This window comes from Carassius carassius, chromosome 47 (assembly GCF_963082965.1).
Source record: "Carassius carassius chromosome 47, fCarCar2.1, whole genome shotgun sequence".
NCBI classification, from domain to species: domain Eukaryota; kingdom Metazoa; phylum Chordata; class Actinopteri; order Cypriniformes; family Cyprinidae; genus Carassius; species Carassius carassius.
This window is the reverse complement of record NC_081801.1, coordinates 24,378,874-24,406,847: the sequence shown is the minus strand read 5'-3', so window position 1 is coordinate 24,406,847 and position 27,974 is coordinate 24,378,874. Positions and strand designations below refer to the sequence as shown.

The window sequence follows — 27,974 nt, the reverse complement described above, 5'->3', positions numbered from 1 at the left end:
CTTCTTTGTTGCAAGCAAATTCAAGTAAAGAGTTAAGTTTTTGCAGCGCGTTTCGTTGTATGCATGTGTTGTGAAGGATTTGCAGCTCGTTTCGCTATATGCATGTGTTGTGATGATTGATTTGCAGCTTGTTTCGCTATATGCATGTGTTGTGATGATTGATTTGCAGCGCGTTTCGCTATATGCATGTGTTGTGAAGTATTTGCAGCGCATTTCGTTGAATGCAAGTGTTGTGATGATTTGCAGAGCATTTCGTTATATGCATGTGTTGTGATGATTTGCAACACTTGTGTTGTCAAACTGATGAAGATGTTTTCTTCACTTGCTGATGTTTTTTCAATTTGCATGTGTTTTCTTAAGTTGCAGCGTGTTGAGCTGTCTCGGCCACCATAATATATGGTGATTTCGGGGAGGAGATGAGGTGGAAATGCACGTACGCACAATCTTTCCCTGACTGGGATTTATAGAGATTTTTGTGCAGGTTCTGGCGTGCGCATGGTTTTATAAATCTAAAAACTTTTGGGCGTATGCAAAATCTAGCTTTTGTGCCTACTTAAAATTTTAGGATGAAATCTATGGAGAGTTTTATAAATGAGACCCCTGGTGTTTGGGCCTGGGCGTATTTATGTGCAGAAATTAAGAGAAATAATTTAGATATCTTGTCGGTTTTGGGAAAAAAAAATCTCTAAACACCTTAAAATGACCTTGTGCACCTTTAGAAAACATAGATGGTTAAATACGGTATGCAAGGATCCGCGCTCACTCAAAGTGTTGCTTTCTGCGCAGGTAATCAGGAGTACGGATGAAACGACCCGCCGCAGTTTTCATACGGCTTACAGAAGGACTCGGGTGGACTAAAGCGAAATATTTTCAACAAGAGAGTGCATGCGCCTCAGTTCACAGGTCAGGCTCATCCTGCCGTTAATGTGATCGTCTGTCTTGATTCACCTGTTTACATGTCTGCAGCAAATGACAGATTGTATCTTTGCACAACTGTTGGACTTTATAGACTGTATTTTCAAAGACTGAATGAAACTGTTTCATCACAGAGTTCTCTGGTTACTCATGATTAATCATGTTAGGTGCAGTTAATCATATCAAAGTCTTTAGGCTCAAGCATCTCAGTTTTAAAGTTGGTTGCATGACGATTTTAAAGGTCCCGTTCTTCGTGATCCCATGTTTTAAACTTTAGTTAGTGTGTAATGTTGTTGTTAGAGTATAAATAATATCTGTAAAATTCTAAAGCTCAAAGTTCAATGCCAAGCTAAATATTTTATTTAACAGAATTCGCCTACAAAAAACGACCCGTTTGGACTACTGCCTCTAGTTCCTGCAGTAATGACGTCACTAAAACAGTTTTTGGACTAACCTCCGCCCACATACACATACACATGAATACACAAAAAAAGGGGGCGTGGTCTTGTTGCGCTCGGACGGAGAAGAGGAAGAGCTGCGATTTTGTTTGTCGCCATGTTGTCGAAACGCTGTTATTTTCATCTCGGAGTCCAATCATCTTTGTCTGGCCTTCCCAGGGACGCTGTACTTAGAGATAAATGGTTACAATTTATGTTTAACTCGGTTCCCAAAAATAATAATCCACATGTAAAACTATGTGCAGCACATTTTGCTGAGGACAGCTTCCTCAATCTCAATCAGTTTAATGCCGGATTCGCACAAAGATTATTCTGGAAAGATGGAGCAGTTCCCTCTTTGGAGAAGGCGTTGTTTATGGACCACAACCGGTAAGTGTATTTTATTATTTAAGTTGGTGTGCTTAACAGTTTCTGTAAATTATTACACAAAGGGCAATGCTGTTTAGCTTTGTGAACTAGATGTTAGGGCTGAGCAAAAAAAAATAGAATTCGATTTTCATGCGTATCTCGTCAGTAAAACCGCTCCTGTGATTATAAGTACATCTCCAGCATGTGCGTTCAGATCAGGATTGCCAGTTTTTCAAAACAAATCCTGCCCACTTGCTTCTCAAAACTAGTCCAAAACTAGCCCAATCTCGTTTCCAGGAGGGCAGCGCGCGCTAAGCTGGTGTCGAATCACAACACAGGATCCGCTGGCACAATCAGAACTCGTTACGTATTTCTGAAGGAGGGAATTTATAGAACAAGGAAGTCATCAGCCAGTTTTTATGACAGTGAAAACAGCGGTATACAGATTGTGTGAAAAATACTGTGTTCTTTTACACGCGAAACATGAACACATGTTATATTGCACACTGTAAACACAATCAAAGCTTCAAAAAAGTATGAAGAACGGGACCTTTAAGTTGTCCTTTATTGATTTATCGAACAATTACCTCTGTTTATTGGTATTGCAAAACCCTTTTTTTAATTTAGTTTGTATTTTTATATTTTCTTTTTTCATTAAAGTTTTAGTAATTTTTTGTTGTTTTAATTTTTTTTTTTAATATGTCTACGTAGTTATTTACAAAAACACACGTATATGTGCAAATCAAACAGACGGCTTTAGACGAGTTCAGAAACATGAATGTGGCGGAAATTTGTTCTTGCTGAAATGTTTAAGCATATGACATTTGGGCTCTGGAGAAGTTAGGGGGCTTTTTATTCTAGCCATTACTGTTAAGAATATAAGCAAACATTTAAATATATTAAATGTAAACATATTTAAAGATGAACAAATAGATGCAAAAATGTAATGTTTTTAAGTTTAATTCATCTACGATTTTACCATACTATAACACAAATTGATTTGAACACCAGATGAATTGTAAATGGTTCGATTTTGGATCAGAAATGCAGTCCCCAGCAATGGCGAGGCTAACGCCGGCCCGGGGAACGACTCCTCCTCCGATGGACAGCAGCACCCCACCCTCCGGATGTCCAGAAACTCCCTCCGGTGGAAAGATGGAGACAGAGCCATCCATTGAAGATGTGCAGGAACCACTCTATGGGGCACTGAATGGATGCAGACTTACTGTAAAGGTAAGGTCAAAGGTGAAATGTTGAAACTGGTTGAGGTTCAAGAGCCTGTAAGGTTCAACCAGTGGGAAACGCACATAATGAAAAAAATATATATTAAGACATTAAACAGCTAGGAAATATTTATTGTTTTGCACAGTTTCAAAATAATTTTTTTTTTTACAATATAAAACTTTTTTATTTTATTGTGAATAAATGGCACCAGGGTTATTATAGTTTAAAGGTCCCGTTTTTCGTGCTTTTTTGAAGCTTTGATTGTGTTTACAGTGTGCAATATAACATGTGTTCATGTTTCGCGTGTAAAAAAACAGTATTTTTCACACAATTCACCTATCTGTATACCGCTGTTTTCACTGTCATAAAAACGGGCTGATGACTTCCTTGTTCTATAAAGTCCCTCCTTCAGAAATACGTAAGGGGTTCTGATTGTGCCAGCGGTTCCTGTGTTGTGATTCGACACCAGCTTAGCACGCGCTGACCTCCTGGAAACGAGATTGGGCTAGTTTTGAGAAGCAAGTTGGCAGGACTTGTTTTGAAAACCTGGCAATCCTGATCTGAATCATAGACAGTAAAATAATGCACATGCTGGAGATGTACTTATAATCACAGGAGTGTTTTTACTGACGAGATGCGCATGAAAATCGCATTCGTTTTTTTTGCACAGCCCTAACATCTAGTTAACAAAGCTAAACAGCGTTGCCCTTTGTGTAATAAGTTACAGTAACTGTTAAATGCACCAACTTAAGTAATAAAATAAACTTACCGGTTATGGTCCATAAACAACGCCTTCTCCAGACAAAGAGGGAACTGCTCCATCTTTCAAGAATAATCTTTGTGCGAATCCGGCATTAAACTGATTGAGATTGAGGAAGCTGTCCTCAGCTAAATGTGCTGCACATAGTTTTACATGTGGATTATAATTTTCGGGAACCGAGTTAAACATAAATTGTAACCATTTATCTCTAATTACAGCGTCCCTGGGAAGGCCAAACAAAGATGATTGGACTCCGAGATGAAAATAACAGCGTTGCGACGACATGGCGACAAACGCAAACGCAACTCTTCCTCTTCTCCGTCGGAGCGCAACAAGACCACGCCCCCTTTTTTGTGTATTCATGTGGGCGGAGGTTAGTCAAAAAACTGTTTTAGTGACGTCATTACTGTAGGAACTAGAGGGATGTAGTCCAAACGGGTCGTTTTTTGTAGGCGAATTCTGTTAAATAAAATATCTCGCTTGACATTGAACTTTGAGCTTTAGAATTTTACAGATATTATTTATACTCAAGCAACAACATTACACACTAACTAAAGTTTAAAACATGGGATCACGAAGAACAGGACCTTTAACTGCAACCATAATTAAAAAAAAAAAATATTTATTTCAACTAGAAGTCTATGCATTTCTCATTTTAATTTAATCTAAATTGATGAACTAAAATAAACAATAAAAAAGTCTGTATAAAATAATATGTATTTAAAAACAACAAAAACTAATAAAAATGACAAAAACACACTACTGTAGATCAAGAAGATTTTAACTAAAATGAACAAGCAAAAAATATAAAAATAAAATTAATTCAAAAACCATAATAGTATCTCCATAATAAAATAACACCTAATGGAACTAATGGATCACAAAACATACAACAAATATTTAAAGTTTTTCCAAGGAAAAAAAATCTCACAACTTGTTCCATTCCCTATTAAGAATTTTATAGATATTCAAGAAAAAAAATAATTCTTGCCATTTAATTTATTTTTACTTGTTAGAGTGGAGAAATGGAAATTCATTTTCCTGTTGTTACTGTTTTTTAGAAACAAATTTGTGATGATGTGGAGAGATGTCTGAAGCTTTTTGAGGACATGTGGAGAAGTGGAAAATTGTCTCCTTTGGTCAAACACAGGATGCATCGATTGTCCAAAAGTGAGTCTTTTTCACTTTCACACATTGGTTCTGTCATAATGAAAAATAAATTTTTAAAGGGTCATGAAATGGAAAATGACAATGTTCTCTAAAATAAAAACACATGGCATGTTTCAGAACTTAAATCTCCCTGGTTTAAACTATGAGCTATTCTTTTCTATCCTTCTGAAATCGAGAGAATCCTGTCGTCACGATTTCTGATCAACTCTTGTCTGTCCTTGTCACAGTGTCTGGGTTGTGTTCCCTGGGTGTCCACTAGGTGTCCTCCGTTCCCACGGTGTCTGTCATACTATCACTTCCTGTTCCCTTATTTGGTCACCTTCCTCCTTGTTTTAGTTAATTGATTGTTTAAATCAATTAGAAGAGGAAGAGGAAAGTCAGCGACACTGCCCATGATGGCCGCCAACCCAGTGCCGCTGCGGTGCATGGCCACCAACCCCGCACCACGAAGCAAGATGGACGTCAGCTTCACCCCACAGTGCAAGATGGCTGCCAGCTCAGCACCAACGCCCAAGATGGCCGCTGACACCTTTCTCGATTACTTCGAGAGGCTATCAAAGATCCTAGAGATTCCCAAGACGGTTCACGTCATGGCTGCTGAGCCAGCGCCTCAGCACAAGATGGCCGCCAACCCAGCGCCATAGCACAAAATGGCCGCCAGCCCAGTGCCACAGCACAAAATGGCCGCCTGCCCAGCGCCACCGCACAAGATGGCCGCCAGCTCAGAGCCACTGCACAAGATGTCCGCCAGCCCAGCGCCACAGCACAAGATGGCCGACTCAACGCCTGAGTCTCCAGACAAGGTGCCACCGACTCGCCATCATAGAGGGCGGAGGAGGAGGAGACAGGCGTCTACCGTTCCTCAAAGCCCGGAGAACGTTCCCGAGCGGGCAGCTGCCATCCAGGAGGACGTTCCCGAGCGGACCTTGGCCGTCCAGGAGGACATTCCCGAGGCGGTGCCCGAGGCCGTTCCGGAGGCCGAGGTGGTGCCCGATGTCGAGGCAGTGTCAGTTGCTGTTCCGGAAGCCGAGCCGGTGCCCGATGCCGTTCCGGAGGCCGAGGCGGTGCCCGATGCCGTTCCGGAGGGCAAGGCGGTGCCCGATGCCGTTCCGGAGGCGGTGCCCGAGGTCGTTCCGGAGGCGGTGCCCGAAGCCGAGGCGTCTCACGTCTCCACAGGCAGTCCAAAGTCAAGTCAGGTGCCCATTGACTTTCCAGAGTTGAGTCAGTTCCCGGTTGACCCTCTTGAGTCGAGTCAGGTGTTCATGGACCCTCCTGAGTCAGGGTTAGTCACCGTCGACCTTCCAGAGTCAGGGTTAGTTACCGTTGACCATCCAGAGTCAGGGCTAGTTCCAGCTGACCCTCCAGAGTCGAGTCAGGTTCCAGTGGACCATCCAGAGTCAGGGCCAGTCACCGATGACACTCCAGAGTCAGGGCCAGTCACCGATGACACTCCAGAGTCAGGGCCAGTCACCGCTGACCTTCCAGAGTCAGGGCTAGTCACCGGTGACCTTCCAGAGTCAGGGCTAGTCACCGGGGACCTTCCAGAGACAAGGCGGGTCACCGTTGAACTTTCAGAGTCAGGTCAAGTCACTGGGTGGCCTTCTGCTCCGCCCTGTTGGACTCCGGCAATCGACCACAGGGGCGTGGTGGTCATCTGCTCCGCCCTGGGGGACTCTGACGTCGACCACGAGGACGTGGTGGTCCTCTGCTCCGCCCTTGGGGGCTTCCGCTCTGACCACACGGACATTGTGGTCTTCTGCTCCGCCCTGGGGGGGCTTCATGTTGTTGTTTGTTTTTTGTTTTGTGTCTTCACTTCCCCTCTGTTAGTCTGGCCCTCCGTCCCTCCCCCTGAGCCTCCACCTGTCCACCTCCCTCCTGGTCTCTGTTTTGTCTATCGTGGAGCGTCTGGAAGCCGCTCCGTAGAGGGGGGGTTCTGTCACAGTGTCTGGGTTGTGTTCCCTGGGTGTCCACTAGGTGTCCTCCGTTCCCACGGTGTCTGTCATACTATCACTTCCTGTTCCCTTATTTGGTCCCCTTCCTCCTTGTTTTAGTTAATTGATTGTTCCCCACCTGTCTCCAGTTTCCCCATTACCCTTCTGTGTATTTATACCCGGTCTGTCTGAGTCTTTGTCACGGAGTCCTTGTCGTATGAATGATACCTCCCAGAGTCTTCTCTTCCCGTGTGTTCTTGTTTTGTTTTTATGTTTTTGGATTTTCTGGTTTTGACCCTGCCTGGACTGTTTATGCTTTTTGGATTGCCCCTCAATAAACCTTTTACCTGCATTTGGATCTCTTCCGTGCTTCTTGTATCACCGTACGTGACAGTCCTTCAATCACAAGAGCCATGCTGCAGTTGGATACTCCGTGGATGTAAAAAAAAAAAAAAAAACCCTGCACCTACAAAACCTTTAAATAGCCTTCTTAAAGATCTGAGTATTAGAAATGCATGGCTGAACTTTATTTGTAACGACATGCATGAGATTTAGATTTTTTCCAGATGATGTGCTTAATCAGCATATAAATGTATACATACATAATTTTAATTTCGCCCCTGTTTAAGGAGATTTCTGAAACTCATTCATTTGTTTAGACTGCTGTGGTCTTGATCAAAGTTGACATAAGAAGGAAAAACAAGCTAGTTGTGCTTTGTTTCAGACCTGAAAAGAAAAAACTGGGATGCCGATGATGAAATCCACCGAGGCCTGATGGTGGATCATGTTGCTGAAGTAAGTCAGTGGATGGTGGGAGTCAAGCGGCTCATCGCTGAAGCTCGGAGCCTGAGCCCAGAACAAATCAACACCCATCCAGGCTCCTGAGGACTGTGTGATGTCCAGTCCTTTGAAAACCCATGATGCTTTATATAAGTTACCAAACTGATTTATTAACTTATGTTAAGTTTTGAATAATCCACCTTTAAAAATGCACCCATTCTCATCTGCATCCTCTAATGTTCCCCTTTTTTTCGTTATTTTTCCTCATGATAAATTGAAAATAATGTAAGTATTAAGTATTACTAGTGTATATAAAAATACAATTTTAAAAAGGGTGTGATTGTCAACACTTCTGCCAATCACTCACACACACACACAGACACACACACACGTTTGTAAAAACCTAGCCTCAAACTGTTGTAGCCTTTATAACCTGCATAGCTCAAAACAGCAAAAGCCTTCTTAGATGTAAATGCATTTCATGATGCATTTTACTAAAAGTATTTAATTCTTGGTATTATATTAAAACAAAGAATACCAATAGTAATGTATATATATATATATATATATAAAAAAAGTTATTTCCTAACCAGTAGGTGGCACTGTTCCTAAACTGCATTGGTACATCAGAATCAGAAAGAGCTTTATTGCCAAGTGTGCTTGCTTACACACACAATGGGTGCTTCTCAATATCCCTACTCGTCTCCTCGCTCCGGAAACCGATCGAACACAGCCATCTTGAAGGACATCTCAATTCCCTAATTGCACCACGAGGAGACGAGGATCGAGGAGGGAGGAGGCTTCGTGAGGAGAGATGAGCGAGGATACACAGGTGTATCCTATGCGGAAGTATTTTATCGACTTAACGTGACGCACGTATAAATTCTCCTCCCCCTTCACATCTGTTGTAACAATTTTTATTTATATTTTACCTTTTCACTTCAAATAAACCATGCATGTCATATATTTCAAACAGGGCATCTTGCTTTATTAATATTTATTATGAATGTCTTAATTAATAAACTTTAACAACATAAGGGCAGATCCCTTTAATTACAGCTGATGACACTTTGAAGTAACGCTGAAGGGAGCGAGGATAAATCATTTCACTTGATTCAAGTCCTCCATCCTCACGTCTTTTCCTTGCGTCCTTCCCTCGCATCATGAAAGGGTGGAGCTAAGACACGAGGAAAGGAAGCGAGGAAAGGAAACGAGGATGCACAAATATGAATTGAGAAGCACCCAATAACTTTGGCTTGGTGACAGAAGCTCCCAGTACACAGAGAGGTTGACAAGTGACAAGACATGGATAACAAAATAAAAATAAATATGTAAAAACAATACCCAATAGACAAAGAGACAGTAAACCACATTTTGCATGTACAAATGTGCGATATACAGCTATATTCAGAGCTAGGTATGTCAGGAGAGCTATACTGTAGCACACAGATGAGCAGCAGTTGCTCATATAAATATATAATTTTTTTCACCACTGAAAATAATAAAAAAAAAATCCATTTTTTAAAAATGTATTATTTTTTAAAATGTAGTATAATTATAATAATATATATTATATATATATACATAAATATATAATGTATATATATATATATATATATATATATATATATATATATATATGTAACGGTACGCAAAAATCACGGTTTGGTACGTACCTCGGTTTTAAAGTCACGGTTTGGTTCATTTTCGGTACAGTAAGGGAAAGAAATGCAAACATTAAACTGCAGGTTGTTTATTACTATAAACTTTTTTTAACAAGTTCTTTACACTTTTTTAAAATACTTTTTAATAAAATATATATAAAATATAAAAAGAATAAGAAATAAAATACTGCTGCAAAGTTCTCCACTAAATAAAATACTCTCAGTCTCAAACCAATATCATATAATAAAATTTAATGAAAAATATAAATAAACAACTATGATTACAGTGCAGCATTACCAATCCCAGCTTGTAGGCCTGCTCATATTTAAAAAAAAATATATATAACTTTTCCAAAGTGCAGCATCAACAGTTTCAGTTTTTAGACCTGCTCAGATTTCGTTATAGTGTTGGACCGATCGGAATTAAGAGCAAAGGTCTGTTTAAATGCAGACGGGAGCTGCGTTTGAATTACAATAGTTTTTTTCCTAGTTGTAGTGATGTTCAAACTCGTGTGATGCCTTTTGAAAACCTTAGGCCGGTGACACACTGGCATATTGCACCTGTGTGCCGTCAATACTGTTGACGGTGTCCTTTATCAGTAATCTTTATATTTATGCTCAACATGAAGTATAGATGTTGTTGTCGTGAAGACAAGATCCTGGTCTGTCGGCGGTCTCCCTCTATGTCATCTACAGCAGCAGCAGCGCGCCAGCGCCGCATCAGGCACGATTCTGGTGTGTAAAGACACAGAAAACGTGAAGCAGCTGACACACAACTGACATGCAGCAGAAACGCCACGCTCACGCCACGCATTGTGTCGCCGGCCTTAGAATCAGCTGCAGGGCGGGATTTGCGCTGAACGCGGAGACTTCCACTTAATATGTTTGTTTGGAAACACGAAAATGTACCTATGTTCCGCACACAAAATATTGCATTCGGTTATTCGGTATACACGTGCACCGTACCGAAAGCCCTGTACCGAAACGGTCCGGTACGAATACACGTACCGTTACACCCCTAATATATATATATATATATATATATATATATATATATATATATATATATATATGTATATATATATAATACCAAAAAACACCAGAGGGTTAAGCTTTATACAGACATTAAGCACTAATATGAGACAATGCATCCCACATTTCAGGGCTATGGAAATGCATCATTTTCACTGCTAACCTCACTAATAGTGCCTACTCCTCTCTGTTTGGAAACACGTTTTTCTCGCAGCACCTGAAGTTTTGTGAAAATTGTTTTTGTTTCATTCAGGTGTTACAGTCTTTTGATAATATTAGGCCTACGAGATCATATATATTTTTTCTTTAAGAATTTTTAACTTCATCGGAGTGGTACGAAGGTTTTGTCACTTGCTATGTGAACACATTGAAAGCAAACAGGAAATTAACTTTCAAACTATACTTTAAACATTTGGTACTGCGCCCAAACAATATTACTGAAAGCTATTTTTTTTAGATCAACCTCAAATTTGGAACAAGACTAGATTAGATTTACATCATGGTTTTGATTTTTACATGGTTTTTAGAATAAAACATGTTTTGGAAAATATACATTTAATAAAAAATGTTTCAAACTCATTTCAGCAATAATCTGTCAAGTGTCTTCTTCAAAAAGAGACTGAACTTAAAGCATTCAACAGTTTCATTTGGAAATTTCATTTTCAGGTCTATGCTCAAAACATGATTACAGGTAATAAATGGATTATATATATTCCATATATATAATTTAGTACCATAAATCCTCTACAGATACAAAATATTCAATTAAATAAAATATAGAACCCTACATTCACTGCATTGACATTAAACATCTTTGTGTGTCTCCCATCATTAGTGTAACCCCGTTTCATGCTGACTTTGATAACACGCACTTCTCACAATGTGTCACCAACAGAGAATTTTAAAGATGATCTGCAACAAATACACAATGACAGTTACAACACTTTGCAAAGCACTTTTATTTATAAGCCCGGTTGCATTAGAGCCAAACTGCAAAAAGTACATACTCAGAAAACAATATCATACCCACCCACTTTTTAACAATAAAAACAGCATGCCTCAACAAAACACAGTGTATATATATATACGTCAAAAACTATGAAAAGATGCTGTTAGGCCTTTCATAAACTGTGCTGAAACCATAAAGAAGACAAAAACATCAAAGAGGCCAGAAAGCAACTCTCTTTCAGTAGCCGTTTACAATCAACCACGTTACTAGAAGACATGCATTTTATTTCTTTCAATTTCAAATGTCTAAAGAGTTAAATAATGTGAAAATGAAGAGGAAAAACTTTGGATCTGTAATGAGAATTGAATAATAATTCAATATTAAGAATGGATGTTTGTTAAATGTGCCACAAGTAGCCTAAAAGTGTTTAGATATAACCAAAAAAAGAATAGTAAAGATTACAGTTTGTTGTCTGTTGATCCAACCGGATGAATAGCAGCTTTTATACAGCCATGGCAAAATGTTTGATAAAATGAATCAACATACAATTCGTGCATACAGCCATCACATTAACATTCCTGCTTTACAAAATTAATACTAAGAATCGAGAAGCAATATTTGACAAATCTGACTAAGCTCATACAGTTTTACTAATAAAAATGTAACTGGTTTAGTAAATCTGAACACACGTTATTAACCCGTGCATATTAGATACGAAAAACATTTTAATATACCTTACAAATGTTTAGATAATACAGAGATGCAGTAGCTCTGCAGATAACAAACATTCACCAGCAATAGTCGGAATACAATACCAACAAGTTCAAATATTTTTAAGCATCACGATGTAGAGTCAGCAATGTCCACTTTCTCGTTTGAATTATTTTGTTCATGTTAATAATTATGAATGTACATTTGTTGACCGTCACAGTAAGACTGATCAAGCAAATAGAGCTTTTTAAAAAGACATCAGTAGATAAACACATCAACACTGATTATTGAAAGCTCCTTCTCCAGCAAAACATGCCTCCATTGAATTTGAATAGAAGATAAGCCCGGACATCAAACATACCCTTAAGAGCTGCTTCCAGAGACTTCCTTTTGTAATAAAAAGAAAAAATCCCTGAATCCTAAATACAAAAGGAAGAACAAATACACCAGCTCTACTGGAAGAACTTTATCAAAGTGCTCTGAGCACACCACACCAGACCCGGATCTGAAAACCCCGTACGGCAGAAAGAAAGACGCTCTCGCATGCATTTACTCTTCCACAGCCACCAGCAGCGCCAGCTTTAACTTTAAGCAACTGTTCATTGAGTGGGTTGCTCAGCCCCCTTGATCCATCTGTTCTTGCAGTGCGGATTATGTGGGTTTATTAGATTGTGTGTGTGTTTTGAGCCATCGATGTAGCGTTGATTTCAAGGGCTAAGTGAAATTCACTTTTGTTCAATGTGCTTTTTCTAAACCCGGTAGAAAATGTTCAATGGTGATTGTCTGGAAATCGGGCAGTGGACGACAAGTTGTGTTGATATCTGTCCGATGACATTCACAGGAAACGTCATTACTGTATTCTTACCTAGCAGTTCTACAGTATTTCAAATATATAAACAATATTTCTGTTTAGTGGTAGACATTAAAATAACAGAGATCCATTTCTATCAGATTTCAAACAGGCGCAAGAGAGAGCTCGAAAGACTATGTCTAACTGTTGAAAAAATGTATCTAGGTATCCTTGTGGTTTTTATTAAACACAGGAAACGGGATCTCTTTTGGAATGTAGTAGTTGCCTCGAATGTCTAATTTGTGTCAAATATCTGCAAATGTAGCACTTATGGTTAAAAACATGGTGGGTAATTTTGTAAATATAACCAAGATACTAAAAAACAAAACAAAAAATTACATTCCACACAGCAGGGTTGCAACAGCAAAGTGGCTTCATCATAGTTATCCATAAAGAAGTGTTCTGAGCAATGAGAATAAATGCTAATGTGAATGTGATGACACTGTAAAGCAGAGGGCCAATGAAGTTCGAGGAATGAGATGAGAAGCCGGGAGCTTGTACATCCTCAAGCCAGTGATCCTGCAGCTCTGGTATTTTCAACTAAGACAGAAAAAGAAAGCAAGTTCAGAATGCAAAATGTTACAGACCAAGTCAAAACAAAGCCAGAGCTTTCCCTTTCCAATCTTTTTTTCTCCTCGTCTCAAGAAATATCTGTGTGCAGACGAAATCACGAAATCGATACAAAATGATGTAGTATACATGAGATGCACTAAAAACTGAGAAAGCTTGGATTATACACATTATACTTGCATGCAGTATACAAACGAACATGGAACAATACATTTATTAATATGTGTTAATGTTAGTTAATAAAAAGACAATCGTTCAGTGTTTGTTCAATGTCTGACTAGGGGGGAGACATAGGCTGATGACGCCATCGTTTCAGAAAATATACGGATTCGCTGTCTACACAAAAACTCATGGGCTGCGTTTTCAGATTTATCCTGGTTTAAAAAATATATCGGTTTCACTCTCCCAAAACGCCGGATCCATGTGGACGAAACACCTATTTGATACAAAATTTATGTGTATACAGCTAAACGTGTCTCCGTTTGGACGGGGCCTAAAAATGAATTTTTTTTTACAAATATAATTCACAAACATGTTAGAAAATTCTGGTCCTGGAGTGTCATTGTCCTGCAGCATTTAGCTCCATGCTTGATTAAACACTTCCCTGTCATTTTCAAGAAATCCCTATAGGGTCTGGTTGCAAACACATCAATTGTGATTTTAATTAATTAATTAACATTTATTTTATTTTAATCTCTCAACATTTTACAACATTATCGATTTGGTGAAGACAATAATGTTTAAACGATTAAACGATTAAAAGTAATTTAGTACTATAAGTCACCTGTAGGAGAAAAAGACAAGACCCACAAATCTGTGGCCACAGAACAACAGAATATGAATGCAATGCGCAAAGCCTGTCGTAAAGTGGTTTCCTCCCGTAGAAAACCATTAACACTTAAAATGGCTTAAAGTGGACATTAGATGCCCATTTTCCATAAGTTGGTATAATTCGTTAGGGTCTGCAAGATACTTTAGTTCAAATTCCTCAATAGTTATTTAAAACAACACCCTTTATACCTTGTCAAAAACAGCTCTGTTCACAGCGACCTGTTTTGGTGCATGTCTCTTTAAATGATAATGAGTTACTGCTCACTCCGCCCCCTTCTTCTGGTTTTTGTGTATTCGGTGGTGCATTGCTATTAAAAATCTTAACTAATCCACTGCATGCTATGCCTCTATGTCGGGAAAAATGAAGACTCTTATGTTCACATTTACATCTATTTATAAAATGCCTGCATAGTTTACGATAAATTGGCAGACCGCGTGCAACTAACTGAGGGCAGAAATATGCTAATACAGGACAGTCCGTCATCTTTATAATTGATATAAAAAAGGAGATAATTGATTTTTGTGTGGTTTGTACATTCTATTAAAGTGGATTTAATCTAGTCTCTTAACAATTGTGTGTAAATAACTGGTAAGCTGTAAATGGTATTTTAGAACCTTTTTAAGAGTAAATCGTTTTTGGCTAATTAAATTTTTAAGTCTTTAATCCCATCCGAACCAGCAGGGTCCTTCATATTATTGTAATTTCTTTTGGTTTAATTCTTCTTTTGGGTTTAACCTATTTTCCTGGGTGAAGAAATAACCCAGGTGGCGTAGTCGATTTCTTCATTTTTAATACTTTTAGCCAAAGGTTACAATTATGGTGCAGTCAGCAGGGTACATTGGGTGTGTAAAGCAGAGATGTGATATAATTTTTGGTGTGTGACACTAATTTGTATTTTGATTTTGAAACTAGAGTTTTTGTTTTTGTGTACTTTCCTCTCCTTTTTTCTATTTAGACTGTCACTATGGAGGAGATGCAGCAATTGCGAGACTTGGTGGCCCAACTTAAGGCTGATAACGAACGCCCGCGTCACCAATGGTTTGAAGTTCAGGCAAGTCCTGTTGTTGCACACTCTAATGATAGAGAGGTAGATGTGGGCCCAATGTCTAAATGTCAACAGAAAGGTTGATTTATGTCCCTAGGGAGAGGAAATTCCCTGTTTTTAGAGGCATCACCGGGATTTCTTTGACTGATTGGTTAGAGGAAGTAAAGACTAGTATGCGCGTTCGACACTTATTCATTATTGATAAAGTACACTTTTTTATGATCATCTAGAAGGGGAAACCGCATCAGTCCACAAATCAGTCTCCTTATTTCTTAATGTTTGGGCAAGATCCACAATTGCCTGTTGACTTTCTTTTGGGTCGAATCATGGCTCCCACTCAAGGTAGTATTCATGACTGGATTTATGACCATCAGGCTAGACTTCAAGTGGCCTTTGATGGAGCTAGAAGTCACATGAAGGCTGCAGCGGACCCTAGAAAAGAGCATCATGATCGGAGAGTACAGTATTTGTGGTATGTTTGTGTGTGAGCCCGGATAAAGATTCAAGACTGCTGGAGTTCTGTGGTTTACAAAGTGCTGCAAGCCCCTACATCTGGTGGGTCTGTGTACACCATTGCCCCTATTGATGATTTGGAAAAAGTTAGACATGTGCATCATACTCAGTTAAGAGCTCAACCATCTGGGCAGAATTTGGAAGAGCCTTCTGACTCCCTTTCGGAATCTGATCAAGCCTCCATGGAATCCAGTGAAGATCTATCAGATGACGATATGTTTATTGGTGTCCGGGCAAGAAGATTCCCCTCCGGCTATAGTACCAATTGTTCATTCACCACCGCCTCTTACTTGTGCTCCGTCCCTTCCTCGAGCCCCTGAGGGTATTTCCATCTCACCTACTAGTGTCCCTGATCTTGAGCCTCCTCTAGTCCATGATTCCTATCCTAGTGATCCTTCAGTGGCCTCAGAGGACATGGTGCCTACTGTAAGAGCACCATTATATTGGACTACCCGAACAACTGCAGGCTACCATCCTAATGTCCATAATTTGCCAGAGACAATGGGGCATGGGGGGGTGGTATTGTGAGCTCTCAGCTAACTGTAACTTACAGTGTTTCCACTCTCTTTAGACCTTGGAGTTAATGTCGTTGGGTCGACGAATTTTAAAACTAGGGGGTAGAATGTGACTGGTTATTATTCATTTGGGTTTATTTGGTGGTATTTTAATGGGTGTATTTCTAAGGCGAAGACACACCCACTGCTGTGGAGCCTTGACATTGAGCACACCTGTGCCACGCAATTATTGCGGCGTGTTAGTGTCTTTATAAAGAACGTATTCAAGCGGGCCGATTTGATCCTTCTCCTGTGTTGTGTGGGCAGAAAAGGTCTTGTTGGTTTATATTTTCCTGTTGCTTTCCCCTGGGATGTGTGCAATGAACGCAGGTAATGTAAAGTTACAGTAGTCTTATAAACCTGGTTTATATTGCTGGTTTACAGTCTGGACCGTGCGGACGTCGCGGTTGTAAACTGCTGTGTTACTGAGTGTTTTTTTTTTTTAAGATTATTCTGCCCAAGTGCTCTGTATGATATATTTGAGTAAGGACTTGGATATTTGTCTCTTGTGCAAGTGTATTAAATTAAAAGGCTTTGTATTTTTGCTCAGTGAAGCCGCTCTGATGCTTTTTAAATATTAATTGAGTTACTTGTTACATTTTTGCTGTTTGTATTTTTCTTTCTTTACGTTTATACAAGTGTATGTTACCATTTGTATAAATATATCCACCTGTGATTATCTGAGCTGTGATTTTCGAGACTTAACAGAAGGGGAGAGTATATTTGTGTGTATTTTTGCTTTGTTTTTTTGGTTTATCACCTTTTGTTTTATCACTGCTTTAAGAATTACGCACTGATTTCCTGTGTGGTTTGTCCCTTCTGTTAAAGTGGATTTAATCTAGTCTCTTAACAATTGTGGGTAAATAACTGGTAAGCTGTAAATGGTATTTTAGAACCTTTTTAAGAGAATCTTTTTTGGCAAAATAAATTTGTACTATTTTTGGAAAGTGATGTCTTTGTCTTTAATCCCATCCGAACCAGCAGGGTCCTTCATATTATCGTAATTTCTTTTGGTTTAATTATTCTTTTGGTTTTAGCCTATTTTACTGGGTGAAGAATTAACCCAGGTGGCATAGTCGGCTTTTTTCATTTTGAATACTTTTAGCCAAAGGTTGCATCACTATGTGGGAAGAATTGCATAACACTGCCCAAATGTTCACACAAAGAAACAAGGCAACTTATTCTCTCTGTTGTCTCTGTGTTTCGTTGTGAAAGCGAAACTACTTGTTTGGCCTTCCAAAAGAGGACAAGACAAGAAATCAGTGGTTTAGTTGTATTTCAACACTGTTCCAGAAAAGTCCAAACCAAACATTCAGATGTGTGCTAAGCATGTTATGGAGGATGAGGACTGTTTCCTGAACTAGTAGCCTGCAATGCGTCTGTAGCACAAATGCTGTTTCTAAAAGTTGGGCAGTTCAAACATTGCAAGGACAGTCTTTCACTTCTGACTCCCAGCCTTTGAATACATTATTTATATTTAAATAATTTGCCAATGATGATTCAAATGCAAGTTTTGAGCAGTAGAAAAGGCTTGTTTGTTGTTTCTCAGATCACAAATGCAGACATGGTTTTGTTTATGCAGCGTGATACACAACGCAACGCTTAAAAACACAGTATAGGTCATTATAATCAGTGATTATGTCCCCACTGGATGCAACAAATGCCTTATTTGTAATGGGTTTTATTGGTTTTGTCTCATCTGATGTCTGGATCATGAACGAATCTTTCTATTTAACTGGGTCTTCTTAGTGAACTGGTCCAACCAGTTCACCAAATTGAAATGAATCATTTTAAACTGTTTGCGTCTCCAATACGCACTAATCCATAAATTAATTTATTTGGTTTATAAATGTGCCCTATACTCCCCTTGACGTGAAATAAACCAGTATCCAGAGTTATTTAGTTACTCCTAACAGTACAATGACTGAACTGCTTATAGAGAACCGATGATGGGATGTGCATGAGCAGAGCAGCTGGACTGAGTCTCGTGCTGCTGGCCTGGGAGATGGCATCATGGTATGTTAAGGGGCATAACATTTCTGTCACACATTTGAGGGATTTGGCCAATCACAATGCACTGAATAGCTGGCCAATCAGAGCACAACTCGATATTTTTTCAGAATGTGAGCTTTGGAAAAATCAACGCATTTCAGAAGGCGGGGCATACAGGAGAAACTATAATGTACACTATATGTGTTACAAACACGCCAGGTTCCACCTCCACATAATCACAACGCACACCCTCACCGGAGTTCTAAATCACATCCACCTGATCTTCATCACCAGCTTATCACCGCAGCACCATAAAAGCCACACACACGCACTCAAACATTGTCCGGTCACGTTCGCGACAAGATAATTCCTGTATGCTTACTATAAGGACTAACTCCTCTTCTACTCTCTCCAGCGATTCCCTCTGAAGACCCAGTTCCCCAAGTGTGCGTGTGTGTGGCTCACCATCCCTCCAAGAAGTCTTCACCCTACCTTCACGGATCCATCCTCTTTGTCACTCATCACTACCTGCTCCTCTGCTTGTGTCTGTGTACAATAAACATCTTCATTCTGTTACTCCTCAGCTTCCCGAGTGATCCGTAACAGATGACCGGACCAGCACCGCCAGGCACACGGACCCCTTTCAAGATCTGGTTGATGCACTCCGACGAACACTCATGGCAACACCAGCACCTCCTACACCAGCGAGCACTTCCGCCGACCCTGTCATCACTTCCTCACCTGCCGTTCACGCCAGTCCCATGGCCAGGCCAGTGCACTACTCTGGTTCGGTGGAGGAATGCAGCAGATTCCTCCTTCAATGTTCGCTGGTCCTGGAGATGCAACCCCACTTGTACCCCACTGACCGTTCAAAGGTAGCCTTTATTATTTCCCAGCTGCAAGGTAAAGCACTACTGTGGGCAGATTCTCTCTGGACTCAAAATAACCCAGTTATCCAGTCTTATTCTAGCTTCATCGACCATTTCCGTGAAGTTTTCGGCAGACCAGCTTGGGACTCTTCCATTGGAGAGAAGCTGTATAATCTAAAACAAGGAAAAATGTCTATCAATGAATATGCCCTTCAGTTTAGGACTCTGGCGGCCTCCAGTGGATGGAACGAACAGGTTTTACTGACGACCTACCATCATGGATTGGAACCCCGAGTGCAGTTGCATCTTGCTGCATACGAGGATACCATCGGACTCGAGCGATTCATCCTGCTATCCATCCGCTTCGCCACTCGTATGCAGTTGTGCTTAGAAGAGCACCAGGGCCAGTTGCATTCCTCCACACCACTCTGCCGACCAGAAAAACGTCAGCCCCCCAGAACCAGCCAGCGAGCCTATGATCCTCGACTCCTACCGCCGCCTCACTATGGCGGAGCGTCAGAGACGGCTGGCCCAGAATCTGTGCCTCTACTGTGCAGCCCCGGGGCATGCTATAGCAGTGTGCCCCGTCCGTCGTCCTCGTCCTATGGTGAGTGCCATTCTCCCTTCAAGATACCAAATGAAACCACTCACCACTATTGTGACACTTACTGCCACTGACATGTCTCTTCCAGTTCCGCCCTCCTCGATTCTGGGTCAGCCGGCAACTTCATCTCCGGCGCCCTCTGGCGTCAGCTCAAACTCCCTACCACGGCCATGCCGTCAGCCTACCAGGTCCACACAATCACCGGCAGGCCGCTAAGCAGGAAGTGCGTGCGCCATAATGTGGGCCCCATATCCCTCCAAACTGGACTACTCCATCACGAGGAGATCCATCTGCTGGTTCTGGAGGAATCCACCGCTGACGTTATTCTAGGGCGCCCGTGGCTTGAGCAGCACAACCCCGTGATTTCCTGGAAGACGGGCGAGATCCTGAAGTGGAGCGAAGCCTGTTTCCGATCATGCATCTCCGGTTGTCCAGTTCCAGTCACACCGTCCCCTGAACCTCTCCCAGTCTACTCCACGTCTGTTGAGAGCCCAGTTGAAAATCAGTCCATCACCAGTGCATCTCCGGTTGTCCAGTTCCAGTCACACCGTCCCCTGAACCTCTCCCAGTCTACTCCATGTCTGTTGAGAGCCCAGTTGAAAATCAGTCCATCACCATCACTCAATGCTACGCCCTCTTCAGCGACGTCTTCTGCCCTAAATGGGCCTCCAAGCTGCCTCCACAGCGGACTCACTCCCTTCCAGTGCGTACTCGGCTACCAACCACCTCTATTCCCCTGGTCAGGTGAACCCTCGGATGTCCCCGCCATCGACTACTGGTTCCGGGAGAGCGAGAGGGTCTGGGACGCGGCACATCACCAACTTCAGCGGGCACTTCGCAGACGCAGGACGTCGGCCGACCTTCGCCGATCCGAGGCTCCTAACTACCAACCCGGTCAGAAGGTCTGGCTGTCCACCTGGGACATCTGCCTGCGTCTACCCTGCTGCAAACTCAGTCCCAGATTCATTGGCCCATTCACCATCACCCAGCAGATCAATCCGGTCACTTACAAACTCCAGCTTCCCCCTGAGTACCGGATTCACCCCACATTCCATGTGTCACTCCTTAAACCTCACCATCCTTCTGTCTCTCCCTCCACAGAACCTGTTGAAGCCGAAGCCCCCCCTCCTCTCCTCCTAGATGACGGCGCGACCTAAACAGTCAAGGACATCCTGGACTCCCGGCGGCATGGTGGGCAGCTGGAATACCTAGTGGACTGGGAGAAAGTTACGGTCCAGAGGAACGTTCCTAGGTCCCACGCAACGACATCCTGGATCCCACCTTACTCGATACCTTCGACTCCAATCATCCCAACCGACCAGCTCCCAGGGGAAGAGGATGCCCACCACGTCGTCGGGGGTCCCCGGCCCTCAGGAGCAGGCCGTGGGGGTACTGTTACAAACACGCCTGGTTCCACCTCCACACAATCACAACGCACACCCTCACCGGAGTTCTAAATCACATCCACCTGATCCTCATCACCAGCTTCTAAAACTTTTCTAGGTTTTTTTTTTTTTTTTTTAAGTGATTTTAGTGTAAAAAATGTTGTATTCACGTAGGCCTATACGATTCTTTTCTTTAAATATTAATCTGTCCCGGGAGAGGGACTATGCATGAAAATTAGCCACCTCAGATAAATCGTCGGGGGTCCCCGGCCCTCAGGAGCAGGCCGTGGGGATGGGGGTACTGTTACAAACACGCCTGGTTCCACCTCCACACAATCACAACGCACACCCTCACCGGAGTTCTAAATCACATCCACCTGATCCTCATCACCAGCCTATCACCGCAGCACCATAAAAGCCACACACACGCACTCAAACATTGTCCGGTCACGTTCGCGACAAGATCATTCCTGTATGCTTACTATAAGGACTAACTACTCTTCTACTCTCTCCAGCAATTCCCTCCGAAGACCCAGTTCCCCAAGTGTGTGTGGCTCACTGTCCCTCCAAGAAGTCTTCACCCTACCTTCACGGATCCATCCTCATTGTCACTCATCACTACCTGCTCCTCTGCTTGTGTCTGTGTACAATAAACATCTTCATTCTGTTACTCCTCAGCTTCCCGAGTGATCCGTAACAATATGGAATATAATGTGTTTTTTTTTAACCTTAAACTGCATAAACGCATTGCATTACACCAAATACACAATTTTTTTTTCTTTTTAGCAGCATCATATGACCCCTTTAAAATGTAATTTCTTCGCAATTAGCAACACAAAACAAGATATTTGATAAACGATGAATGTTATGAAACCAGTTTCCCCAAGTTATCTTTCGACTGGAATAGACTCCCACCAGAATTAAAAGACACAAAACGTCACTGTGGTTTTTCTAAAACTTTTCTAGGTTTTTTTTTTTTTTTTTAAGTGATTTTAGTGTAAAAAATGTTATATTCACGTAGCCCTATACGATTCTTTTCTTTAAATATTAATCTGTCCCGGGAGAGGGACTATGCATGAAAATTAGCCACCTCAGATAAATCTGTCACATTTTACATTAATTATGTATCATTAATGTGTACTGTCCCTGATTAAATAAATACAAATACACCTTTTATTGGTCAGCCAAATATAATTTTTTACTATGATAAAGTACAGATATTTGAAGAAAACAAACAAAAAAAACTTTTTCTTACTTTTTTTTTTAATTTTTATCTGACTCAAATTACAATTTGTCAGAACTCTGACAGGAGAGGGTAAATGTTTTTCAGGAGAGTGCAACACAATTGTTAAACATGACTGAAAGTTGTCTGTAAACAAAATGTGCTGGAAATGTTCCAGCTATTTAAATGCAAAGTGTATGAAATGCATTGAGAGCCTAATGAACTTTCATGGTACAATAGTAACATTTATTTACTGTAAATCTCTGAGCTGAAAAGATTTTTGCACATTTTCAAAAAATGGCAAGTAAATGAAAGTACAACATATTTTCAGCAAGCTGTCTGCTATTAAAGAAGCTTAAATTACAGTATCACTCTCATTGGTTTGATAGTGACTGTACATGGCTCTGAGTCACTGGAGCAATCGTCACATGTTCACTGTGTCAGTGTATTGATGACTGCTGTGAACAGTTCACGGTGTCATTGTCATTTAAAGTCTAACACCTTTATAAGTGTTTAGCTACTGGACTATATTGTTTTGATGGTATTTCATTTTTTTAGATTTGGAATAAATTTCAATATGGTGTTACTGTAGAATTGTAGCAAATTGCTATGTAAGGTTTTGAACTTAAGCTTAGCAGTATGTATGTCCAAATCGACCTGTAGAGGTTTGGCAGTGGTTGTGTTTGAGTGAGAAAATAATTCATGTCATTTGAAAGATCTTGAATGCATTTCATACTGAAAGAAAAATGATCTACAGTTTAGCTGACACTGTATGAAGAGTTTTGAAAAAAGTAAATTACAAAATACTGTCATCTTAAGGTTTTTAAAAAAATAATAAAAAATTTATATAAAGTTTTAAGAAGTATTGTTACATTTATTGCTTGTTTAATCTGCCTCTGCATACATCATATTTGTGCATAATAATAAATGATCATTCATTTTTAGATTTATTACCTGAGTCTCTTATTTAGTGATGGCAGATGGAGAGCCTGAGCGATGGAAGTGGACTATCTGCCACTTGCCGTCTTTACGATACCAGATCCGTGTCTCCTCTGACTGGGCAGTGCATGGCATTCCATTTGTGTCCAGATACTGCGTGATACGAATGTAGGCAATGCAGGCGGCATCCTCGCCGATCAGGTGGATATGAGGGTTCAGAATGGTGGTGTGAACCGGCTTGCTGTTCTTTGACCACACTGTCAAAAACAATAAAAAAATAAAATAAATTAAAATTTTCACAAAAATGTCTAGGTTGCTAGAGAGGTGTCGCAATCCTAGCAGACAGGGAAGGTCTGGCATGGTTCTCTCAAAGTAAGGAGCAAACGTTCTTGCATTAACGTTAACAGAGCATTTGTTCACCATTAGCGGGTCTTGAATAATGTTCTCATAATGTTAGCACAAAACATCATTAACTCTTTACCCACCATTGTTGAGTTATCTCGTCTTTTAGAAGACAATGCTTTCCCACCAAAGACAAGATTTTACGCTTTTTTGTGTTTTCACTGTTATACACTCGGGGGCACTATAACACACATTCGGAACGATTACAAAACCTCCCGAACAAAAACACACATGGTTCCTCTTCAGGAACTCGAGCTGCGTCGAGAACGATTGGGGAACGCCCCCAGCGTGACGTCTGTGAATCATGTGTGTAATCAGTCCAATGGAAGGGCGAGACGTCATAGGCAGGTGACGTCAGAGACCAGGAAGCATAAAAACAGGAGAGGCGCAGCCGGCACCAGCCTTTCTGTCTTCAGCAAGCGCTCTCTGTGTGTGTACTGTTCAAAAAACTTTACGTTTGTGAGTCTTATTTAGTGTTGTTTGTCATCCCCCATAAGTATGCCAAAAGCACCCTCCAAGACCAAACACAAAATGGGCGAAGGCAAGCAGCGTTTCAGACCGTGTGTTCCTCCCTGTCCTCGCTATATCACAGGCGGGGATACACACAGTTTGTGCGTTGTTTGCCTGGGAGCGGAGCATGCAGAGTCGGCTCTTGAGGGGGCTGACTGCCCGCATTGCGAGCGGCTTGCCCTGCATTTTCTCCGTTCCCGGAGGGCTCTCTTCACCGAGGGAGCCTTCGCTAGCGTTCCCCGCGGCGTTGGTCCCGCTTCCGCCGAGGCGGAGCGGTCGATCTCGTTTGTGGGGTTCGCAGTTGGATTTGGCAGAGGGAATGGAGACGGGCAAGTCCCTTTCTTCTTCCTCCCCTGCCAGATCCAGCGCCCGCTCTCAGGGATCGGAAGCGCGCTCCGGCGCTACTTCTCCCCAGGGAGCGGGCTCAGTGTTTCATCTATCTTCCTCCGAGGAGGTTGATGTGGTGAACGTCGCTGAGGATTCGCCCCCTCAATCGCCCCAGTATGAGGAGCTTTTGGAGGTGGTTACTCGTGCTGTGGCCAAATTAAACATCGAATGGCCAACCGAGAAAAAGGCTGAACCACAGAAAAGTAAACTTGATGAGCGATTTCTGCGAACTAAGCCGCCACCTCCACGCCGAAGCCTGCCTTTTTTTCCCGATTTGCACGCCGAGGTGTGTAGATAGTGGGAAAAACCCTTCTTGGCCCGCGTCTTCATCCCCGTTTCTGATCACTACGGCAACGTAGCGGGGATGAATGAGCGCGGTTATAAGGCGATGCTCCGGGTTGAACAGACGCTCGCGAGCTATCTGTCTCCCGGCGCGGCATCGTCATTAAAGGCTCCGGCACTGCCCTCCAAGCCGCTGCGTACAACGTCAGCGCTGGTGGGCAAGGGGTACTCGGCAGCGGGTCAGGCTAGTGCGTGTCTGCACACTATGGCGGTGTTACAGGCGTACCAAGCCGATCTGCTGAAAGATTTAGATGAGCAAGAGCACGTGAGATCTGAGGATATCACGGAGCTCAGGAGGACCGCTGATTTGTCTCTCCGCGCTACCAAGGAGACCGCTCGCGCTATCGGGCGGTCCATGGCAGCAATGGTAGCAGCAGAGAGACATTTGTGGCTCACCCTGTCTGATATGAGAGAAAAGGACAGGGTTTGTCTCATGGATGCCCCTGTGTCCTCGGGCCTGTTCGGCGACGCTGTTAATTCTGTCGTCGACAGGTACCAGGAGGCTCGCAGGCAGGCGGCGGCGTTCCAGCAGTTCCTCCCACGTCGCTCTCTAAATCCGGAGGCTGCCGGGCGGGGGCAGCCTCCACCGAGTACCAGCTCCTCATACAGGGAGGCACAAAAACAGAGCGTTCTGGGTCGGGGGCTTCTAAGTCTAAGCCGGATCTGCGGACTGTACTTAAGGCTAAGAGGTCTTCGGCCAATAAGCCCTGACGCTACTGGCCCAAGGGCTTATAAGGGCAGTCCCCTCTGTGGTGCAGCAGGTTACACCACATTACACGGTGTCCATCTCGCCTCAGTGCCCTCAGGAGATCGTTCTGCCAACCCTGCCGGAGTTACAGGGCGCAGCGGTCTCCCGCGAGCACCACGCCCAGTTACCGCCCGGAAACGTAGCGCTGCTGAGCGGCTCGCCGTCTCCGCGGAGGTCTCGAGTCGATCCTCGCCGCAGTCACGGGAGTGAGAGAAGGCCAGTCACTCACTGTTTCAAAAACTGCTGGGTCTGATGGCAGCTGCGTCCAACGTGATACCTTTTGGCCTGCTGTACATGAGACCCCTACAGTGGTGGCTCAAGACCAAGGGGTTCTCCCCGAGGGGAAACCCACTTCGCATGATCAAGGTCACACGGCGCTGCCTACGTGCCTTGGATATGTGGAGGAAGTCTTGGTTCTTGTCTCAGGGCCCGGTGCTGGGAGCTCCTTGTCGCCGCGTGATGCTAGCGACGGACACGTCCCTCACCGGCTGGGGTGCGGTCATGAGTGGCCACCCTGCCCGCGGTCTGTGGAGTGGTCGCCATCTGACATGGCACATCAACTGCCTGGAGATGCTGGCCGTGCTGCGTGCACTTCGTTATTTTCTCCCAGACCTAAGAGGTCACCATGTGTTGGTCTCTTACATCAACCACCAAGGAGGTCTGCACTCACGCGTCTAAGCAAACTAGCGTACCAGATCCTTGTGTGGGCCCAGGACAAATTCCTCTCGCTCAGAGCGGTTCACATTCCTGGGCATATGAATATGGGAGCAGACATCCTGTCGAGGCAGGGGCTGAGGCCTGGGGAATGGCGGCTTCACACCGAGGTCGTGAAGCAGATTTGGAGAGTTTTTGGCCAGGCTCAGGTGGACCTGTTTGCGACTCGAGTGACATCGCACTGTCCCCTCTGGTTCTCTCTGACTCATCCAGCTCCACTGGGGCTGGACGCCATGGTACAGACGTGGCCGAGGCTTCGTCTGTACGCCTTTCCCCCGATTGCTCTGCTCCCAGGAGTTCTGGAGAGAGTGCGCCGGGACGGAGTCCGGCTGCTGTTAGTAGCCCCGTTCTGGCCAGGTCGAGTATGGTTCTCGGACCTGATTTCCCTCCTAGACGGCTCTTCCTGGGAGATTCCCGTCAGGAGGGATCTCCTCTCACAGGCGGAGGGCACCATAGTCCACCCCCGCCCGGAGCTGTGGAAGTTATGGGTGTGGCCCCTGAGGGGGCACAACTCATAGCTTCCGGTCTCTCAACTGAGGTTGTTGAGACCATCCTCCAATCCAGAGCTCCCTCTACAAGGAAACTGTATGCCTTGAGGTGGAAACTTTTCACTTCTTGGTGCGGAGACCGTCAGCTCGACCCAGTTAACTGCCCGATTGGTACAGTGCTGGAGTTCCTGCAGGGCCGTTTCTCCGCAGGGTTGACCCACTCCACCCTGAAGGTCTACGTGGCGGCCATTGCGGCCTACCACGCCCCTCTCGGTGGCCAGTCAGTGGGCAGACACCCCCTCGTTACACGTTTCCTCTGTGGTGCGCTGAGGCTGAGGCCTCCAGTACGTTCTCGTGTCCCCACGTGGGACCTGGCTGTGGTTTTAGAAGCTCTCTGTAGGCCGCCCTTCGAGCCTATTGAGGAGATCTCCGATCGCCTTCTCTCTATTAAGACTGTCTTCCTGTTGGCGATTTCTTCTCTCAAGAGAGTTGGGGACGTGCAGGCCCTCTCTGTGGCCCCTTCTTATATAGACTTTGCGCCCGGTCTCGCTAAAGCTTTCCTTTACCCTCGTGCGGGGTATGTCCCTAAGGTTCCCTCCTCTACACCACGGCCTGTCGTACTCCAGGCCTTCAGTCCTCCTCCCTCTAGGGAGCCAGACCAGAAGAAGCTTAATTGTATGTGTCCAGTGCGATCATTGGACACATACGTCCACAGAGCTGCCCTGTGGAGAAGGGTGGACCAGTTGTTTGTCTGTTATGGTCCCCCTAAGAGAGGTCTTCCTGCTACTAAACAGACCCTCAGCCGGTGGATAGTAGATGCTATTTCTCTTGCATTTGAGTCCTCTGACCTCCCCGCTCCCCTGGGGGTCAAGGCTCACTCCACTAGAAGTGTGGCGGCCTCCAAGGCCTTCCTAGCAGGTGTCTCTATGCATGACATCTGCGAGGCTGCGGGGTGGTCAACGCCTTTGACCTTTGTAAGATTTTACGGTCTAGATTTTCCAGCCGCTCCAGGCCCCTCTGTTCTCTCGTCCTAGCTGTGCAGTTTCCCACACTGGCAGAGATTTGT

The 27,974-nt window shown here is 43.2% G+C and overlaps 1 protein-coding gene and 1 pseudogene across 2 annotated transcripts in view; one reads left to right on the top strand and one right to left on the bottom strand.

The window, feature by feature from the left end:
• Window positions 1–743: 743 nt before the first annotated feature.
• Window positions 744–7,823, top strand: LOC132130255 (steroid receptor RNA activator 1-like; annotated as a pseudogene).
• Window positions 7,824–11,222: 3,399 nt separating this feature from the next.
• The window catches only part of camk2a (calcium/calmodulin-dependent protein kinase II alpha), a 60,178-nt gene continuing 43,426 nt past the window's right edge, over window positions 11,223–27,974 (bottom strand). For both annotated transcript variants that reach the window (XM_059541745.1, XM_059541747.1), the window contains 2 exons: window positions 23,333–23,574; window positions 11,223–13,332 (listed from right to left, as the gene is read on the bottom strand). In XM_059541745.1, coding sequence (XP_059397728.1) covers window positions 23,342–23,574 — 233 coding nt within the window. In that variant the 3' untranslated portion in view covers window positions 11,223–13,332; window positions 23,333–23,341. The remainder of the gene's footprint in view (window positions 13,333–23,332; window positions 23,575–27,974) is intronic.